A 19,863-nucleotide genomic window follows, 5' to 3' on the forward strand; every position below is an offset into this window, starting at 1 on the left:
ATTAGAGAAACGAAAGCTTAAATAGCTAAGCTAAATGGCCAATTAGCAGAACAAGCTAGTACTATAACTGAACTGAAGAAAGAAGCTGAGGGAAGGGAAAGAAGACTAACAGAAGCAGAAAACAGAATTAGTCAGACAGAGGATTAGTTAGAGAAAACAAAGAAAGAGGTAAAATAGCTCAAAAAGTGCTTGAGAGACACTGAAAACAATAGAGACATATGGGATGATCTCAAAAGTAATAACATTCGTATACTTGGCCTACTAGAGGAAGAAAGAGAGGAAGTGGAAGTAAACATTCTAGAGGAAATAATAGAAGAAACCCTCTCAGACCTAAACAACAGAAAGGACATTAGGATCCAAGAGGTACAGACAGTCCCAAACACAATCAAACCAGACCTGAAGACACTAAGACACATGATAGTTACAATGAAAAGAAGTAAAGATAGAGAAAGGATCCTAAAGGCTGTAAGAGAAAACAAAAAGTCACATACAGGGGAAAACCCATAAGACTATCAGCAGACTTCTCCACTCAAACTCTAAAAGCCAGAAGAGAATGGCAAGATATCTATCGAGCCCTGAATGAAAAAGGGTTTCAACCAAGGATAATATATCCTGCTAGACTTTCATTCAAACTAGATGGAGAGATCAAAACAACAGTAAAAGGAGGCAACCATCACCAAGCCTGTCCTGAAAGAGGTTCGAAAAGACCACTTAAAAACAAGGACATCACCATATCACTTGCCCTTTATCAGAGAAAATAAAAAAATATTGAGTAATGGTAACACATTACACTAAATCCATAATATCAATAAATATCAGTGGATTAAACTCACCCATTAAAAGGCACAGAGTGGGAGGATGGATCAGAAAACACAACCCAACCATATGATGCATGCAAGAATCCCACCTGATCCAACAAGACAAACATAGACTTAAAGTGAAAGGATGTAAAACTATCATACAGGCTAATGGACCACAAAAAAAGGTAAGGAACAGCCATTTTCATCTCTGACACCACAAACTTTAAATTAAATAAAGTAATAAAAGATAGGCAAGGCCATTATATAATGATTAGAGGATCACTCAACCAAGAAGATTTAACAATTATTAACATCTATTCACCCAATGAGGGGCCTTCTAAATACATTAAACACTTACTAAAAGAACTACAAAATACATCAATAGTAATACAATAATAGTGGGAGACTTCAAAATGCCACTCTCACACTTAGACAGATCAACAAAGCATAAAATCAACAAAGAAACAAGAGAATTAAATGAAGATATGGACAGACTAACCTCCTGCACATTTTCAGAGTTTTTCACCCCAAAGAAATGGAATACATATACTTTTCAAATCCACATAGCACATCTTCAAGGATAGACCACATGTTAGGTCACAAAAACAGTATCAACAAATACAATAGCATTGAAATCATCCCAAGTATCTTCTCATACCACAGTGGAGTAAAACTAACATTCAACAATAAACAGAAAATTAATAAAAGTCACAGAATTTGGAAACTCAACAGCATGCATGATTCCCTCAAGGTCTAGGCCCATCATATCTGTTTGGGAATCTCAGGACTCCCCAAATAGGGCCCCAGCCAATGGGGTGACCTAATAGTGACTAAGGAGTCATCATTAAAGTATACACGTCTCTTGCCCTTATTAAGCTTTTGCAGTCCTTGCTTTGATAAAGATATCTTGGGGGTGAGTGAGGGAAGTATAATAGGAAATATGTGAGGAGGGTAGCTAAGTCTAAGTAGACACTATTTCATTATCAACTTCATACTGACTCACTGTAGACTATTGTGTACTTTTGCTTTCAGGTATATATTTTGCCCTAATTTATGGATATATGCGAACATATGCCCTATCTCTTGGGACCTGGTCTATACCCAGATTTTGGGACTTTGTTGGGAAGTGAACCACCTGGAATGGAATTAGAGAATACTATGAAAGGAAAGGTCTCAGCCAAGTAATAAGGCTAAAGGTTGGCATTCCATGCCTGATGTCTCTGGACACAGTCTGAAGTGAAGCATGCTGAGGTGTTACTTGTCACATTGATTAAGTTGGGATCAGCAGATGCGATATCATTTGGTATGAATTGAGGGAATCATGCAGGACATTAAGCCCCACTCTTGAGGTTCCAGGACTGCGAAATATAGGCTCTATAGAGGAATCGGGAAGTTCCTGCTGTCTTAGGGTTTAAGAAGACAACAGATAGTTATTGCTATAATCATATTATTTGACAATTGGGTTAACTTTGAAAAATCCCTTTGTTAGAATTTTCTGTCTCATACAAACATCACCATAATTCATGTCCTTTGATATTATTTTTATATAGCTGTGCCACCAGTTGCTTCTGTTCTCCCTGGTTAAACTTTTAAGAGAGTCAACATATTAAAGACTCAGCCTATCATTTGTGCATTAAAAAGTTTGAGACATTTAATAAATACTTTGGTGACAATGAATTTCAAACTGAAAAATTGGACACAGTAGAAACAATGTTCTATACCCACCAAGACTTGGTGGCTATAGAAAAACTCCACCACACTCAGTAGCCTTTCCTCTTTTCTTTCTTTTTTGATATGGACAGAGAAAAGCAGAGGTACAGAGAGGGAGAGACACACTTGCAGCACTACTCCAGTGCTTAGGAGACCTTCACCATGCAGTTGGAGACCAGGGGCATGAATACAGGTTCTCCTATGTGTGCTCTACCAGGTGTGCCTAACCAGGTCCTTTATTTTAAACTATTAAATATTTAGTCTTCACTTTCATTGGCATTATTCTATTTTTTAAAATGTGTAAAAGTTAATAACTTGGAAACCCATTTATCTTACATTAGTTTCTCTCAATATGATGCACTTATGTCGGGAAATTATGTGGTAGAGCCTGGCAGGGCTTGACCTGAGGAGTGCATCTATCCTGTCAGTCTTTTTGTCTACAGAGAGCTTGAGCAAGAAGGGACAGGAGTAACCCCAAAGGTTTGCCCCATTTTATCAGACTCCCTGCCTCACAACACATCCCACATTCCTGATACTATGGCCATTAGATAAAAAGAAAGGGGGAGATGTTGGAAAATTGTGAGAAGCCTCACAAAGAACCCTGCATTTTTCTGCCTCCAGAAGCCTGGCATTCCTTAAAACATTAAGCCAGCTCCCCCTGCTCCACCCTGCATTCCTGATACTATGGCCTATCTACATAATCATTGTTTTGCCTGAAAGATACCCACCCATTCCATTCTTTGATCTACATTCTTTTTACCCTCAAGACCCTCCCTGCCTGCAGGGTATTATTAATCCTACCAGTTAAAACCCTCGCAACAGTTGCTAAGGAAGTTCCTACTTTTCCAGCCTTTTTGCCTTTCTCCACCCCTTTCCTAGCCATTTCTGACTTGCCACATCCGGGTCTGTCCTTTAAAAGCCTTAGATTTCTGATCAATAAAGAGAATTGCATTGCCTCTCTGCCACGAGTCTGTTCCTGAGTCATCTCCCTCGCGTCACCAAGAGAGTAGCAGCCCAGGCTGGCTCTGGTTGAATTCTCTCCAACCCAGAGAGTATGCACCTGGGAAGAGGCACCCCCACACTAGTCCGGCATACTTTCCATCATTTACAAGGTTTCTGAACCTTATTTCCAATCATATGCTACTTTAAAAAATTAGTTCGTACTGACTATAAATTACTGTTGATATGTATTGTGGTCAATTGCCCTTCCCAAATATAATTTCTTTGGTACATATAAATTTAGCTTGTATTTCACTCTGTTTTATATAATGATTCAGATTCACAAACTTTACATATTTTACACATAGAATAGGTAGAAATCTTTTCATGATTTATAATCTGAAAACTAATTATATAAGAGAGAGATAGTATATACTGCATGCAAAATTATTTATCATTACTTCATCCACAATTTTACAAAATCTGGGGAAAAAAAGAGCATGCATGCTTTTACATGCCTTCTTGCCATATGTTTTCAGGTAGATTCCAAAAATCTTTAAAAACAAAAACCTTTGGGGCTAGGTAGAGGTGCATGTGGTTGAATTCACACTTGCAGTGCCCAAAGCCTCCTGGATCAAACACTCAGTTCCTACCTGCAGGAAGAAAACTTCACTAGTGGTAAAGTAGTGGTTCAGACCTATATCTGTGCACATTCTGAAACCAGAGAACCATTTTCTAAATTAACATGCATTTCTTATTCAGGTGCCCTAAAAAATCTGATTCATTCTGAAATCTCTGGGGTAAGTGATAATATGTTCTTCCAATTTAACATTACTTTTCTCTTCCTTCCTTTATTGGTTTTCTTTCTTTCTTTCTTTCTTTCTTTCTTTCTTTCTTTCTTTCTTTCTTTTTTCCTTTCTTCTTTCTTTCTTTTTTACCAGAGCACTGCTCAGCTCTAGCTTATGGTGGTGTAAGGGATTGAACCTGAGACCTTGGAGCCTCAGGCATGAGTCTCTTTGCATAACCATTCAGCTATCTACACCCCTCAATTTAACATTTCTTTAAGAAATTTAGCAACATTTCTTGCTAGAGAAATTTCATACAGCCTTATACTGTCCAATTGTGCTTACATTTTCTTATGTACACATAAATGATTTTGTGGGGTGAAGACTAGTATAACTCTTTTGTTGCAAACACCTTCTACAGATGATGGCTTAAGTATGGAGCAATACTCACAGCTGACATGATGAGTTCTCCCCCTAAGTTCTGGATCTCAGCTTTAACTTGACTGCAGATTTTCAGTTGGTGAGAGTAGAACTTTATCTGTTCCAGGTATGCCAATAAATCCTGTTTGCATGATTGATCTGGACACTAAATATTCATAGGATAAAATGGAAAAAAAATCAATAACAAGTTGACCAGAATGAACAAATGTTAAAATTGCAGATACTTTGTAAGGCACAGAATACTCAGATAACCCATGTCTTGTTATTCCCACCACTATAGAGTTAGTTCCTGTTTCAACTTCAATGACTTTGGCACAGATAAAAGAAATATAAAATAAATCTTCAGGTATGGAAAGATACATAAGATGATTTTTTAATTTAAGATTTATGTGAATCTAAAGCAATGTTTAAAACATATATATTCTTTTATTTTCTTTTGCCTCCAGGGTTATTGCTGGGGTTAGGCCACTGCTCCTGGGGACTATTTTTTCCCCATTTTGTTGCCTTTGTTTTCATTGATGTTGTTGTTGCATAGGACATAAAAAATTCAAGAGGGGAGGGGAGATTGAAAGGGGGAAGAGAAAGATAGATACCTTCAGACCTGCTTCACTGCTTGTGAAGCCACCACCATGCAGGTGGGGAGCCAGAGGCTCGAACCGGGATCTTTGTGCCGGTCCTTGCACTTTGGACCATGTGCACTTAAGGCCATTTGTGCTTAACCTGCTGAGATACTGGCCAACCTCCCCCCTTCTTTTATATCATTTTACAGAGTGTGACACAATTTATTAACTATAGGTTCTGAAAAAATGGGGAGAAGGAAATAAGGTAGGAAGAAGAATGTTTTCCATAGTCTATAGTTAAGAAGTCAGAGAAATGAACGCCCCCCCCCCCAAAAAAAAAAAAGAAAATTTCCCAAGATGCGGGTCAGGCGATAACGCCTCATCTACTTACTATTTCACCTTCCTCAACTACTCTAAGGTTAACTTTGTCATATATAGTGAGGGCTACAAATGCTGGATAAGGGCACGTGACCAGCACAGTCTAATGATGGCCCTTTTACTCATTACCAGGCCACCCCTTAATCTGAGGCCCTTCTCAGGGAACCCTGGGATTCTTACATAGATATGATGGGCCTAGACTTCTAACAGATCCTTCTCTCTACTGCCACTGAACATCTCCATCAGGAACAACATCATGGGCCCTGCTGTGGGCGTCTACAGGATCTTGCTCTCAATGTGGAAAAACAATGATAGGGACTGCCTCACTCTTTGAAGGGAGGCTGGGTCAACACACTCTGCCACTGTAGGACAATAGGTCCTGAAAGGAGTGCAGCCTAGAATGTTTCTAGCTGTGACCATGGAATGCATGCTCAGTCCTACAGGGATACAGAGGTTACACAGGCTTCTGTTCTGAATGTGACCCCTATCAGATCCCCATCAGATGGATGGGGTTTACCGTTAATGGTATTTATATACTTTTCTAACATTTGGGAGCTACTCTTTTCCCCAATTCAGCTTTTTAGACCTATTTCCAACTCTGACACCATCTCCACAGACAGTCTTTTAGCCCACCTGCATGTTAGCTGTCAAGCTCAGGCAAACATTAGTAAAGTCATGGGCCCTTTGGAATATACCTAAAATAGACTTCTTTTTTCCAAGATGGAGACCCCAAATCTTTTCTGCTATATTCTTACCTTTTGATTTCTGATTACTAAACAATTTTTTCTGCTTTATATCTGAATGTTTTTTCATTAACCAACTTGCAGATGTTATCATTATGCTAACATGACTTTCCTGGGCAGATAACCTCACCAATGTGGCCTGGAACCCCAGCTCTCTAGAGCCCTCCCCCACTAGGGAAAGACAGAAACAAGTTGGGAGTATGGCTTGACCTGCCAACGCTCATGTCCAGAAGAAAATCCGCTACAGAAGTCAGACCTTCCACTTTCTGCACTCCATAAAGATCCTGGGTTCATTTTCCCAAAGTGATTAAAGTATATGAAAGCTTCTAATGGAGGGAAAGGGATTCAAACTCTGGTGGTGCAAATTATCTGGAATTTTACCTCTCTTACCCTATGGACTTGTCAATCATTATTAAATCAATAAATAAAATGTGCAACAATAATATATTATACTATTAGTTCAACACTAAATGTTCTAGATCATTACAGACAAAACTAATCATTTATGTCATAAACACTGTATATCTATCTGCAGCCAAAATATATATAATAACCATATTTTATAGATAAATGAAATTTCTTTACTCCAAACAATTTCTTAAGCTATACTATCTCCCATAAAAAAAAATTCCTGTAGCACATGTTTGATCTTTACCATAACAGTAAACATCTGAGTTTATTATGGCCTTTCTCTTATTCAAATATAGCATGTTGGTATGCATGAGACCCCTTCTGTTTCATTTGGCTTAAATCCCCCCTGCTTAACACTATTCTATTTACATAACCACTGTTATCAAGCACCACCCTCCCTCCAGGGCATTGGTGTTTCAGTGATAGGATTCTTGCCTGCTCCACCCCCTCCTTGTCACACCCTGATCCTCTCCTTGTCACACTCTGATTTTCACCAGTCACTTTTTTCTCCACCCTCTCTATGTCACATCCTGTTTCCACCCTACTTGGCAAGTATATATAAAGACAGCATTGTGAGTTTTACGGTACCTTTAGTTTAGCTTAGCTCGGCTTAGATTGTGCTGTGTCCTGTATGAATAAAGAGATACTGCCTACAGCTCAACCATGAGTCCCTGGTCATCTGTTACCCGCCCGTGAAGCCAGCCCGGCGAAAACAACATAACCCGTCGAAAACAACAATAGCAGAATTTTTAAAATCCTAACAATTTTATTTTTTTATTTCTATTTATAAAATGGAAATATTGACAAGACCATAGGATAAGAGGGGTCCAGTTCCACATAGTTCCCACCACCAGAACTCTGTATTCTACCCCCTCCCTTGTGTGCAGCACTAACATGCAAGAGGCCTCCAGTTTGCCCTGGACTACCAATAGCCAGGTCTTAATAGTTAAACAAATAAATAAAATCAAGTAAGTAAATAAATACATTTTTGATATAGCTAGCTAGTTACGTGCAAATATATCCAACGTAGTCCTATTTACATTAAAATGTGAAAATGTCATGAAATTATGGGAACATTAAATGGCAATGTATTACTATTTTATCTATATAAAATGTCATACAATCTAATTAAAATGAATGATTTTTGAAAGGATCTGGAGAATAATTTTGTAAAAATGAGAAAAGTAGATATTGGGGCAAAGGAATTTGTCACCAGACAGGGTGACCATTTTGCCATGTCTACACCACAAGTCTGAGGTCAGAATGTCAATGGGAATACCACTGTACTTGGTAAGTTCTAGTATTGTGTTATCTCTATCATTGAAAAGTCAAATGTGAAAATGGCAGATATGATGCAATCAAAATTTATTTTATTTACATTATATATATTTCAGAATATATATGTGTTTTAATTATACATTAATAACATTTTACCAAGTTAATCTCACTAGTCTAAGAGTAGAAAAAGCATAAAGCAGGGAGTCGGGTGGTAGCTCAGCGGGTTAAGAGCAGGTGGTACAAAGTGCAAGAACCAGCTTAAGGATCCCGGTTCGAGCCCCCAGCTCCCCACTTGCAGAAGTGTCCCTTCACTGGTGGTGAAGCAGGTCTGCAGGTGTCTTTCTCTCTCCCTCTCTGCCTTCCCCTCCTCTCTCCATTTCTCTCTGTCTTATCCAACAACGATGACATAAATAACAACAATAATAGTAACAACAACAATAAAATGAGGGCAACAAAAAGGAAAAAAAAACAGCTTCTAGGGACAGTGGATTCATGGTGTAGGCATTCAGCCCCAGCAATAACCCTGGAGTGAAAAAAATTACAAAACTAAAAAGCCTATAGAATAGTCAATATTTGTACCAATATTTAATAATTTAATTCTTCACTAGTGTCACAATGATCCAAGCAAGCAAAACAAAGAGACTCTTTCAAGAGGTCACGTTATATAACACTAGAAGAATCTAGGTAGACATCTGTTAAGAAAAAATTGTATCAAATAAACAGAAAACTTGAAGTTGAACTTTTGTAATTAAAATTGCTTAACATGAACACATATTTTCATTTTTAGAAATGATGAGAATTTTGGTTACATTTAAATATGGCAGTAAATTGTATTAGTCAAGTAGGAAAACATTAAATTCATCTTTCCTAGTTGTATATGGATAGTACTTCTAACTTAGTATTTATTGCCTAGAATCATAATCAGAAAAAAAATCAATTGCAGTTGAAGAATTATTTTCCACTAGTAGTTAAACTTCTTAATACTAAAATCCAGTAAATATTTCCCTATTATTTTTCTACATAAAGTTATATTTCTACATAAAGTTATAGGAAAAGTGAGTCCTATAATTACAGAATATGCATGCCATTTCTTTTCAAAATATTTCTCAGTTTACATGGAATAAGAGATTTACAAGGACATCTGGTTAGCTTTTAATACTTTTTTTTTTTCTAAATTTAAGTTTTATAACCATTGGGACACTCACTATAAGCAAGCAGAATCGGCAAGTCTGCATAACTGTTTTCCTTATATTAAAATCATCATTCATTCTTCTAGTAAAGTACTTGGTACTGATACAATACATTATTTACTAATGAGAGAAAAACTGAAGAAAACATTTATTACCTTTCAGCTTGAATTTTAAGGGTGAACTAACAAAGAGAATACTTTTAAATGTCTTTATTTCATAAAAGTTAGTTATGGTTTGTCGATATTAAAGTATAAACTTTATTTAAGCCACACTTAAGATGGCTGTAACAATTAGTAACAACAGTTTAAGTTCTGCTAAACTGGTATAGTTTGTTAATGAAAAATACTGAACATCTTTTTGAATTTCTAGAAAGGAAATTTCTAGCAATCAGTTATAGTAAAAACACTTTATGTTCATATGTTGGTGACATTTTACTGATAATAGGAGTCATTGCTCCACCTGCACTGCAGTTCAGAGATTCATTTCACTTTCCACATGATTGATAACAGATCATTAATTAATTATCACATCTTAAAATTTAAATATTTTGAAATGATCTCTCTCTCTGCCACTCACCTTTTACTTGGGGCATTGCACAAGTATTCTTTTCTGTGTGTGTTTCTCTCCCTCTCTCTCTCTCTCTCTCTCCCTCTCCCTCCCTCCGTCCCTCTCTTCTTTCTCTATTTTGAAGTTATCCCAGAATAGTAAAGCCGCAGTGGAGAGAAAGGAGAGAGAGAAAGAGAGAGAGAGGGGTGGGGTATTGAGCAGAACACCCGCATTTTCCTCTATGGCATAATATATCCAGTGTAGTGTCAAGCATAGAAAGCCACATGTCCTGCGCAGTAAACTAGCCCACTGACTCAAGAAACTGAAGTTTCTAAAGCAAGAATAGAGAAAAAGTATGTAGGGACAGACGGTTAAAAAGTACACTGAGACTCTTTTAATGTCAGAAGTGCTATACAGTATAGACTCGTAATGTAAAAAGAAAGGATAGGAAAAACAGAAAGTTAAAATAGGCTGGTGAATCATCCAATAGAGTGCACAGGTCACAAAAGGAACCAGGTTCAAGACCCAGCTCTCCACATGCAGGTGGACGCTTCATGAGCAGTAAGGCAGTGCTGCCAGTTCCTTATTTATTTCTTAATTAATTTAATTATTATCATTTGTTGGATAGAGACAGCCAGAAACCGAGAGGGAAGGGGGTGATAGAGAAATAGAGAAACAGAGACACCTGCAACACTGCTTCACCACTAGCAAAGCTTTTCCCCTGATGATTGAGACCCACCACTAGAACCCAGGTCCTTGAGCATTAAAACAGCTCTGCTCAATCAGGTGCAACACTACCTGCCCCCCTGCTAATGTCTTTCCTTCTCTGTGTATCTCTTTTTCCACTGAGTTCCGTCTCTCGCCATTTATTTAAAAATGTGGCCAGTAGATACAGTGAAGGCAGACAGGCACCAGACTCTAAAATAAAATCAACCTCATACAGTATTTTCTGTTTAAAATTTTGCTAACCTAGCCAAAAATATCATCATAGACAGTACAACTTAGAATTCCTGCATAAGCAGTTAATGTCATAAACATAAACACAGACAAAACTATATAGAAGTGAGACAATAGTTTTCCTTTCCTCCATATGATCTGGATAATTATAGACCGGTGGGTAATATAATAAATCAATGTTGTAAAGGTGCCTTCTGTTCAGTATCTGACCCAATTGAAGAACAGTAGCTATAACTAAACTCGAAGTACTAAAAGAAGAACTGCCAGCCATGACTACTTTAGCTTCAAAAATAGTTCTTCAAAAATGAGAGAGAAATAAAGGTCTTCTTAAACTACAAAAGCTAAAAGAATTTGCTACCACCAAACCTGCCTAGAAAGAATTACTGAAAGGAGTCCCACAAGAAAAAGAGGCAAAGGTTACGTGTTCTAAGAGAGCCACCAAATTCCAGATGTTAATATGATTCCCTCATGACCTCTCTGGTAGATAATCTCACCTGGGACTTCAAGTCTCCAGAATCCTATCCTACTAGGGAAAGATAGAGACAGGCTGAGGCTATGGATAAACTGACATATATATGTATATGTATATGTATATGTATATGTATATGTATATGTATATGTATATGTATATGTATATGTATATGTATATGTATATGTATATGTATATGTATATGTATATGTATATGTATATGTATATGTATATGTATGGAAATAGAGAGAGAAAGAGATACATATACATATAGATATAGATATATATTGTCAACCCATAACTATGATCTTGGGAGAACTATGGTGGTGGGGGGTAGTACAGAACTTTGCTTGTGGGAGTGATATGGAATTATATCTCTATAATCTTATAATTTTGTAAATCACACACACACACACACACACAAATAGTATATAAATAACTGAAAGTAACTTGAATATACTTGAAGTCCCAATATCTAAATAATAACTAAGCTCTAAAAATAATAATGAGATGTTCTAAGAGGCTTCTTGTGGCCAGCATGATACCTCAGCTGGTAAGGTGGCCATCTTGCCATGTGTTTGAATGTATTCAGGTTTGAATCTCTGTGGGAGTAAACTTTGGTGCTAAGGTATCTCTCCCTCTTTCTTTTTATATGAAAAGTCAGCCTAGAGAAGTGAAGCTTAATTATGACAACAAATACAAGTAAATAAAAAATTAATATTCCTTAGACTGAAGTACTCACTGTCTACTATCTTTAATAATTATAGAATTTAAAGCAATTCAATAACAATAAGAAAAATGGTTCCAATAAAATAAAAATTCACCTTTTCTAATGAGTACCCAACAACAGAGAGCAGTAAGCGTTAATTCTCAGCACATCTTGTAGCAGAGAACTTACCTGGTCGGCAATTTGACGAGCAAGGACATCCATCCTTGATCCTGATTCTGATATCATTTTAGCTGCATAGATCACATCAGTTGTGTGCTTTAATGGCCCTTTGCCCCTGAAATTAAAAGGACATAAATCAGGTCTTTCTTTCTTTCTTTCTTTCTTTCTTTCTTTCTTTCTTTCTTTCTTTCTTTCTTCCTATCTCCCACTTCCTTTTTTGACTTCTGGCTGTCTCTATCCAATAAAAATAAATAAATAAATAAATAAATAAATAAATAAATAAATAAATAAGACACAAATAAGCAGAAGTGGTTTGTGCTAATAAAAAAAATCCTACACACACACATACACACACAGAGAGAAAGCATCAGGGAGTTATTTGCACCCCAAAGTACTTGTAATTGACTTCACATATTTTGGTTTTGTATAGACTTTTAGAGTCTAGCACTAAATGAAAAGTCTGTTGTTTATGATTCAGAAAATTCTGTCACACATATGTATTCTATCTCCTTTTCTTTTTTAAACATTCTTTAATATTTATTCATTCCCTTTTGTTGCCCTTGCTGTTTTGTTTTTGTAGTTATTCTTGTTGTCATTGTTGTTGGATAGGACAGAGAGAATGGAGAGAGGAGGGGAAGACAGAGAGGAGAAGAGAAAGGTAGACACCTGCAGACCTGCTTCACTGCCTGTGAAGGAGCCGCGGGCTCGAACCAGGATCCTTAAACCAGTCCATGCGCTTCATGCCACATGTACTTAACCCGCTGTGCTACAGTCCGACTCCCCTCCTTTTAATTCTTAAGCATTTCAGTAATAAATCTTAACCTAGAGATATTATTGGTAGAGGTAGGTATATAAAATCAAAGTCATTTTCATGATTCTAGAAGAAAACATAAAGTTTTTCACATTAAACATATTTGACAATGCATCTTGATCAGCAGAGACACTTCTATTTTCTTTTAGTCACTTTTTATACTTCTCTTATTAAAAAAATAATGTATTTGTTTAAGAGAGATGAGAGAGGCAGGTGAGGAGGAAGGGAGAGAGAGAATAAGGGAAGGGAAGGGAAAGGAAGGGAAGGGAAGGGAAGGGAAGGGAAGGGAAGGGAAGGGAAGGGAAGGGAAGGGAAGGGGAAGGGGGAAGGGGGAAGGGGGAAGGGGGAAGGGGGAAGGGGGAAGGGGGAAGGGGGAAGGGGGAAGGGGGAAGGGGAAGGGAAGGGAAGGGAAGGGAAGGGAAGGGAAGGGAAGGGAAGGGAAGGGAAGGGAAGGGAAGGGAAGGGAAGGGAAGGGAAGGGAAGGGAAGGGAAGGGAAGGGAAGGGAAGGGAAGGGAAGGGAAGGGAAGGGAAGGGAAGGGAAGGGAAGGGAAGGGAAGGGAAGGGAAGGGAAGGGAAGGGAAGGGAAGGGAAGGGGGAAGGGGAAGAGGAGAGGAGAGAAGGGGAGAGGAGGGGGGAGAGGAGAGGAGGGGAGGAGAGGGGAGGGGAGGGAGAGGAGAGGAGAGGAGAGGAGAGGAGAGGAGAGGAGAGGAGAGGAGAGGAGAGGAGAGGAGAGGAGAGGAGAGGAGAGGAGAGGAGAGGAGAGGAGAACCCTAGAAAACTCATCATGTTATGTCAGGTACCCAACCCATGGTTCAACATCTGCAAGGGTGTATTCTACCCACTGCACTGCCTCATTAGCCACTGACTATTTTTATCACATTGTTCCTGCACAGTTGATTTATGCTAATTCCAAAATGGCTTAATCCTAATCTGGAGTGACATTATCCTGGATTTTGCCCCCAAAATCAGACCACTTGTCACTATTTCTGTATTAAACCATTAAAAGGTTTAAGTTATTTTTAATAGGAACACTACCACCTGGAGATAGTCTAAGGATTAAAGAGATAATTTTAGCAAAGTTCTTTGAATATTGTCTTAAACAAAGTAATCACTCAATAATATGTAATTATTGTAGTTTGAAAATATATTTCTGGTTGCTCATGATATGGGGGGATATTTGGGTTTATTTAGAAGGAAGGGAGAAAGATGTGGAATAAGAAAAGATGCTGTTATTCTTTTGACTATATGATAAATGAACAATGTACTGAATGAGTTTAATGATTCCACTTACATAAAATAATTCCTCTCCTATTTACTTATGTCTAATTCCTTACCCTTACTGACTGTCTAATTATTCTCTGTTTCTTTTTGCCTCCATGGTTATCACTGGGTCTTGGTGCCGGCACTGTGAATCCACTGCTCCTGGTGGCCAATTTGTTGATTTTATTGGATAAGACAGGGAGAAAATAAGAGAGGAGGAGAGAAAGATAGACACCTGTAGTGCTGCTCCAACTTGCGAAGTGACCCCTTGCAGATGGGGAGCCTGGGGGAACTTGAAGTGGGATCCCTAAGCTGGCTTTGCCATGTGTGCTTAACCCGCTGCACTAAGTCCTCACCTTCTGTTCTCTGTTTCTAATAGAAAATGCAACCAGAAGAAATCTCTTACTAGAAAAATTTCTCTTTTTAACTTTTATTTTATTATTATTTTATTTTTACAAGTTATTTATTACTAACAGTGGCTTTCAGGATCGTAAGATTCCATGCTATATTTCCACACTGCACTCACCACCAAAGTTGTGTGCCCTGAAGCTCTTAACAACAACTAATCCATAATTCTCACAAAGTTTTATTTTTAACTTCTTTATTATGATATTAATGATTTCTCTCACAAAGTTTTAGAGACAGTTTGTTTACTTCTCTCTCTCTCTCTCTACTTCTCCGACTCTTTCTTTTGCAAGTTTGTGCATTTCGATTCTCTAGATTTCATTATGTGAGTAAAACCACCTGGTAGTTGTCTTTTGTTCTTATTTCATGAAGCATAATCCCTCCTAGTTCTGTCCATTCTGTTCCAAAGGACACAATATAAATGTTCTTTTACCGAAGAGTAGTATCCATGGAGTATATATCCCATGACTTTTATTTACTTATTTTTATTGAGGAGCTTAATGCTTTATGATGCAGACATTGATATATGAGTAGAATTGCATTATGCATAAGGACCCCACAGTTCTCTTCCCCTGCTTTCTCCCACTCCACCCCCAGAGTCCTTTGCTTTGATGCAACATACCATGCCCAGTCCAGGTTTCATTTTGTGTTCTGCCTCTATGTCCCTACTTAGTGTGTTCCATTTATAAATGAGATCACTTGGTATCTATTTTCTTTTTGGCTTATCTCACATAATATGATGTTTTCTAGTTTCATCCAAGATGACATAAAGAAGAAAACTCCATCACTTTTAACAGCTGATTAGTATAAAAATATATTTTTTAGCCACTCATCTGTCTTTGGACATTTGGATTGTTTCCAGGTTTTGGCTATTGCAAATTGTGCAACTATGAATAGAGGTTTACATACATCTCTTCTAACAGGTGCTTTTGTTTCCTTTGAGTAAATTCCAAGGAGAGAAATTGCTGGGTGATAGGGTAGGTCTACTTCTCATGTTCTGAAAAATACCCAGATTGTTGGCCACAAGGTTGGACTAATGTATGTTTCCACCAGCAATGCAGAAGTGTCTTTTTCCCCCCACACACTCTCTGATATTTGTCGTTAAGGTTCTTTATAACATGACATTCACATAGGTGTAAATGATATCTTATTGTTGTCTTTATTTGCATTTCTCTGAGGATTAATGACTTTAAAAATATTTTCAAGTGTCTGTTGTCCCTCTAGATCTTTTCTTTAGTGACGTTTCTGCTCATGTTCTCACCCTATTTTCTTTTCTTCTTTTCTTCAATGAAGTTTCTGCTCAAGTTCTCATGTTTTGCCTTCAGAGTTACTTCTGGGGCTTTTTGCCTGCACCACAAATCCACTGATACTGAAGACTATCCCCCACCCCCTTTTGTTGCCCTTGTTTTTTAATCATTGTTGTTGTGGTGGTGGATTATTATTGTTGTTATTGATGTCATTGTTGTTGGATAGGGCAGAGAGAAATTGAGAGAGGAGGGGAAGACAGAGAGGGGGAAAAAAAGACACTTGTAGACCTACTTCACCACGCATGAAGCGAGCCCCTGCAGGTGGGGAGCCAGGAGATCAAACCAGGATCCTTACATTGGTCCTTAGGCTTCGTGCCATGTGCGCATAACCCACCGTGCTACCGCCTGAACCCCTTTCTCACCCTATTTTATAATGGGATTATTTGGGGTTTTTTTAGTGTTAATTTTTCTGAGATATTTATATATTTGGGTTATTGGTTCTTTATTTAGTGTGTGTTTTGTAAAGATGCTCTCCCACAGTTGTAGGATGTCTTTCGGTTATGGTGGTGGTATCCTTTGCTATGTAGATTGATGGAGTCTCATTGTTGCAAAACATGAATAGACCAATTACCACTGAAGAAATTGAAATAGCTATCAATTTCCTCCTCAACAACAGAAGGCAAGGCCCAGATGGCTTCATAAATGAACTATCCAAAACTAACTAAAACCTTCTATGAAGACTACATCATCCTGATACTAAAAGCACATAGAAACACAACTAAGAAAGGCAATTGGGGGTCAGGTGGTAGAGCAGCTAGGTAAGCGAACATGGCACAAAGCGCAAGGACAGGAGGAAAGATCCCAGTTTGAGCCCCTAGCTCCCCACCTGCAGGGGACTCACTTCACAGGTTGTGAAGTAGGTCTGTAGGTGACTATCTTTCTCTTGCCCTCTTTGTCTCCCCCTCCTCTCTCCATTTTTCTCTATCCTATCCAACAACGACAACATCAACAGCAATAACTACAACAATAATAAAACAAGGACAACAAAAGAAAATATAAGTAATAAAAAATTTTAAAAAAGAAATACAATTACAGACCAAAATCATTAATGAACTACACTCTGAGATATTCAACAAAATACCAACCAAATGGATACAACAGTGTATTAAGAAAATTGTTTACCCTGACCAAGTAGAATATTCCAGGCAAGAAAGACTGGTTCATAAATCAATAGATGTGATTCATTGCATCAACCAAAGAAAAACCAAAAAACACATGATTATCTTAATAGATGCAGAGAAGGACTTCAACTAGATGCAGCACCTTTTGTGATTAAATACACTGAAAAGAATGGGGATAGATGGAAAATGCCTCAAACTAGTAGATATTCAACAAATCTAAGGGCAACATCATGCTCTGTTGAGGTGCTTTAATCTTTCCTGCTGGATCAAGTACTACACAGGGCTGCCCACTGTCACATAGTACTACTAGTCCTAGCCAAAACAGTTAGTCAAGAGAAAATACTTAAAGGGGATTCAGATTGGAAAGGAAAACATAAAGTTGCCACTATTTTTAGATGATATGATTGTAAATATAGGAAATCCTAGAGAGTATAAATATTGTTAACTGTAAACTCCATCGATTTGAGCTGGGGCCCATAATCAAAACAGGAGCCTATGTAGCCTCTGCATCCCTGTAGGTCTGAGCTACATTCGGTGGTCACTGATAAGAACATTGTAGGCTGCACTAATTTCAGGACCCATCTTCCTCAAGTGGTAGAGTTTGTTGGCCAAACTCCCTTGGGAGAATGGGCTGTCCCTACCATTGTTTATCCACATTGAGGGAAAGGTCCTAAAGGAGCCCACAAAGGTGTCCATTATGTTGTTCCTTATGGAGATGTTCAGTGACAGTGGTGAGATGGATCCACTAGAGGTCTAGACCCACTATGTCTGTGTGGGAACCCCAGGGCTCCCCGATCAGGGCCCCATAGTGACTAAAAAGACATCATTAAAGTATGTCAGTTTCTTTCCCTAATCCAACTTTTGTAATCCTTACTTTGCCTGACAAGGTTAGCTTTGGAGTGATTGAGGGAAGTGAAATAGGACCTAAGTGACAAAGGTGTCTAAGTAAAAACTATTTGATTAGGTACTTTATGATGTCTTTTTAGGTCTTTCTACCTGTTTGTTTCAATTACTGATCCACTGCAAACTATTGTATGCTATTGTTTTAAGATATAAGTTTTCCCCTAACTTATGGATACATGTGTACCTAAGCCCTATCTCATGGGCCCTGGTCTATATCTAGGTTTTGAGGCTTTGTCATTTTTCCTATATTTGGGAGCTACTCTCTTCCCTGATCCATCTTTCTAGTTCTTTTTCCAACTCTGACACCATGTCTCAAGACAAGACCTGAGTCTGCATGTTAGCTGTCAGGCTCAGGCAAAATAGTAAAGCTATGTGCCTCCTGTAATATACTCCAAGTAGACCTACTAGCTTTTTCCAAAACAGAGGCCCAAAATCTTCATCTGCAATTTTCTTGCCTTTAGGTTCATGATTAGTCAATAATTTGTTCTGATTTATATCTTAACTCTTTTTCAGCCACCAGGTTCCAGATACTACCATGATGACAACCAGACTTTCCTGGGCAGACGACCCCACCAATGTGTCCTGGAGCCTCGCCTCCATAGACGCCTGACCCACAAGAGAAAGAGAAAGGCAAGCTCGGAGTATGGATTGACTTGCCAGTGCCCATGTTCAGCAGGGAAGCAATTACAGAAGCCAGACTTCTAACTTCTGCACCCCATAATAACCCTGGATCCCAGAGGAATAAAGAATAGGAAAGCTTTGTGTGTGTGGAGGGGGTGATAGGGAGTTCTGGTGTTGGGAATTGTGTGGAATTTTACCCCTATCATCCTATGGTCTTGTTAATATCTCCATTTTATAAATAAAAATTAATAAAGAAAATCCCAAAGAATTGAGTAAAAATCTTCTGGAAATCATTGATCAATATAGTAAAGTGGCAGGCTACAAATCAACACACATAAATGAGTGGCATGCAATTATGCAGACATTAAACTCAGAGAAGATGTCAGGAAAACAGTCCCTTTTACTATAGCAGCAAAACAATAAAATATTTAGCAATAAAGTTAACAACAGAAATGGAAGAGTTGTATCATACTTCCTGACCTCAAACTATACTTCCAAACTAAGGTAACTGAAACTGCCTGGTATTGGAACCAAAATACATACATAGCTCAGTTATATAGTATTTAAAGACCAGAAATAAGCCCCCATAGCTTTGGACAACTAATTTTTGACAAAGAGGTTTGAACCATGAAATGCACGAAGGGGAGACTCTTCAACAAATAGTGTTGGGAAAACTGGATTGAACCCATGATAATGAATGAAATTAGATCATAACTTGTTATCATGTACAAGTCAACTCTAAGTGGAGCAAATACATGGATGTTAGACCAGAAATTATCAACTAAATAGAAGAAAACACTGGCAGAATGCTTCATGATCTAGACTTCAAAAATGTCTTCAAAGATTCAAATATAACAACAACAAGACAAACACAAATCAATGGTACTACATCCCATAAAATAAAATTATTATCTTTATTTATTGTATAGAGAAAGCCATAAACTGAGTAGTAAAGGGGACTAGAGAAGGAGAGAGATAGAGATACACCTACATCAGTGCTTTATCACTCACAAAACCTTCCCTCTGAAAGTGGGGCACCAGGAGCTTGACCCTAGGTCCTTACACATTGTAATATGTGCGTTTAACGTATTGCACCATCACCTGAATGCCATCCCATAGTTTTTATATCCAGTCATTTGTCTATGAACATATAGGCTGATTCCACTCTTTGGCTATTGAGAATAATGTAGTTATGAACATAGAGATGCAAATATCCCTTCAGATTAGTGTTTTCATCTTCTTTGGATAAATGCTGAAGAGTGATATTGTTGGATCATAAAGTATTTTTATTTCTATTTAAGAACTATCTATACAGTTTTTAAAAGGTGGTACTTTATA

At 37.9% G+C, this 19,863-nt stretch overlaps 1 protein-coding gene across 1 annotated transcript in view; it reads right to left on the reverse strand.

Annotated features, from left to right (window-relative positions):
* Positions 1 to 19,863, reverse strand: part of CTNNA3 (catenin alpha 3) — a 1,573,756-nt gene that overhangs the window by 58,000 nt on the left and 1,495,893 nt on the right. Inside the window, exons 16-17 of the mRNA XM_060193489.1 lie at positions 12,106 to 12,211; positions 4,686 to 4,820 (exon numbers count right to left, since the gene is read on the reverse strand). Of these exons, the coding sequence (XP_060049472.1) occupies positions 4,686 to 4,820; positions 12,106 to 12,211 (241 nt within the window). The remainder of the gene's footprint in view (positions 1 to 4,685; positions 4,821 to 12,105; positions 12,212 to 19,863) is intronic.

Source organism: Erinaceus europaeus, chromosome 1 (assembly GCF_950295315.1).
Source record: "Erinaceus europaeus chromosome 1, mEriEur2.1, whole genome shotgun sequence".
NCBI lineage: Eukaryota > Metazoa > Chordata > Mammalia > Eulipotyphla > Erinaceidae > Erinaceus > Erinaceus europaeus.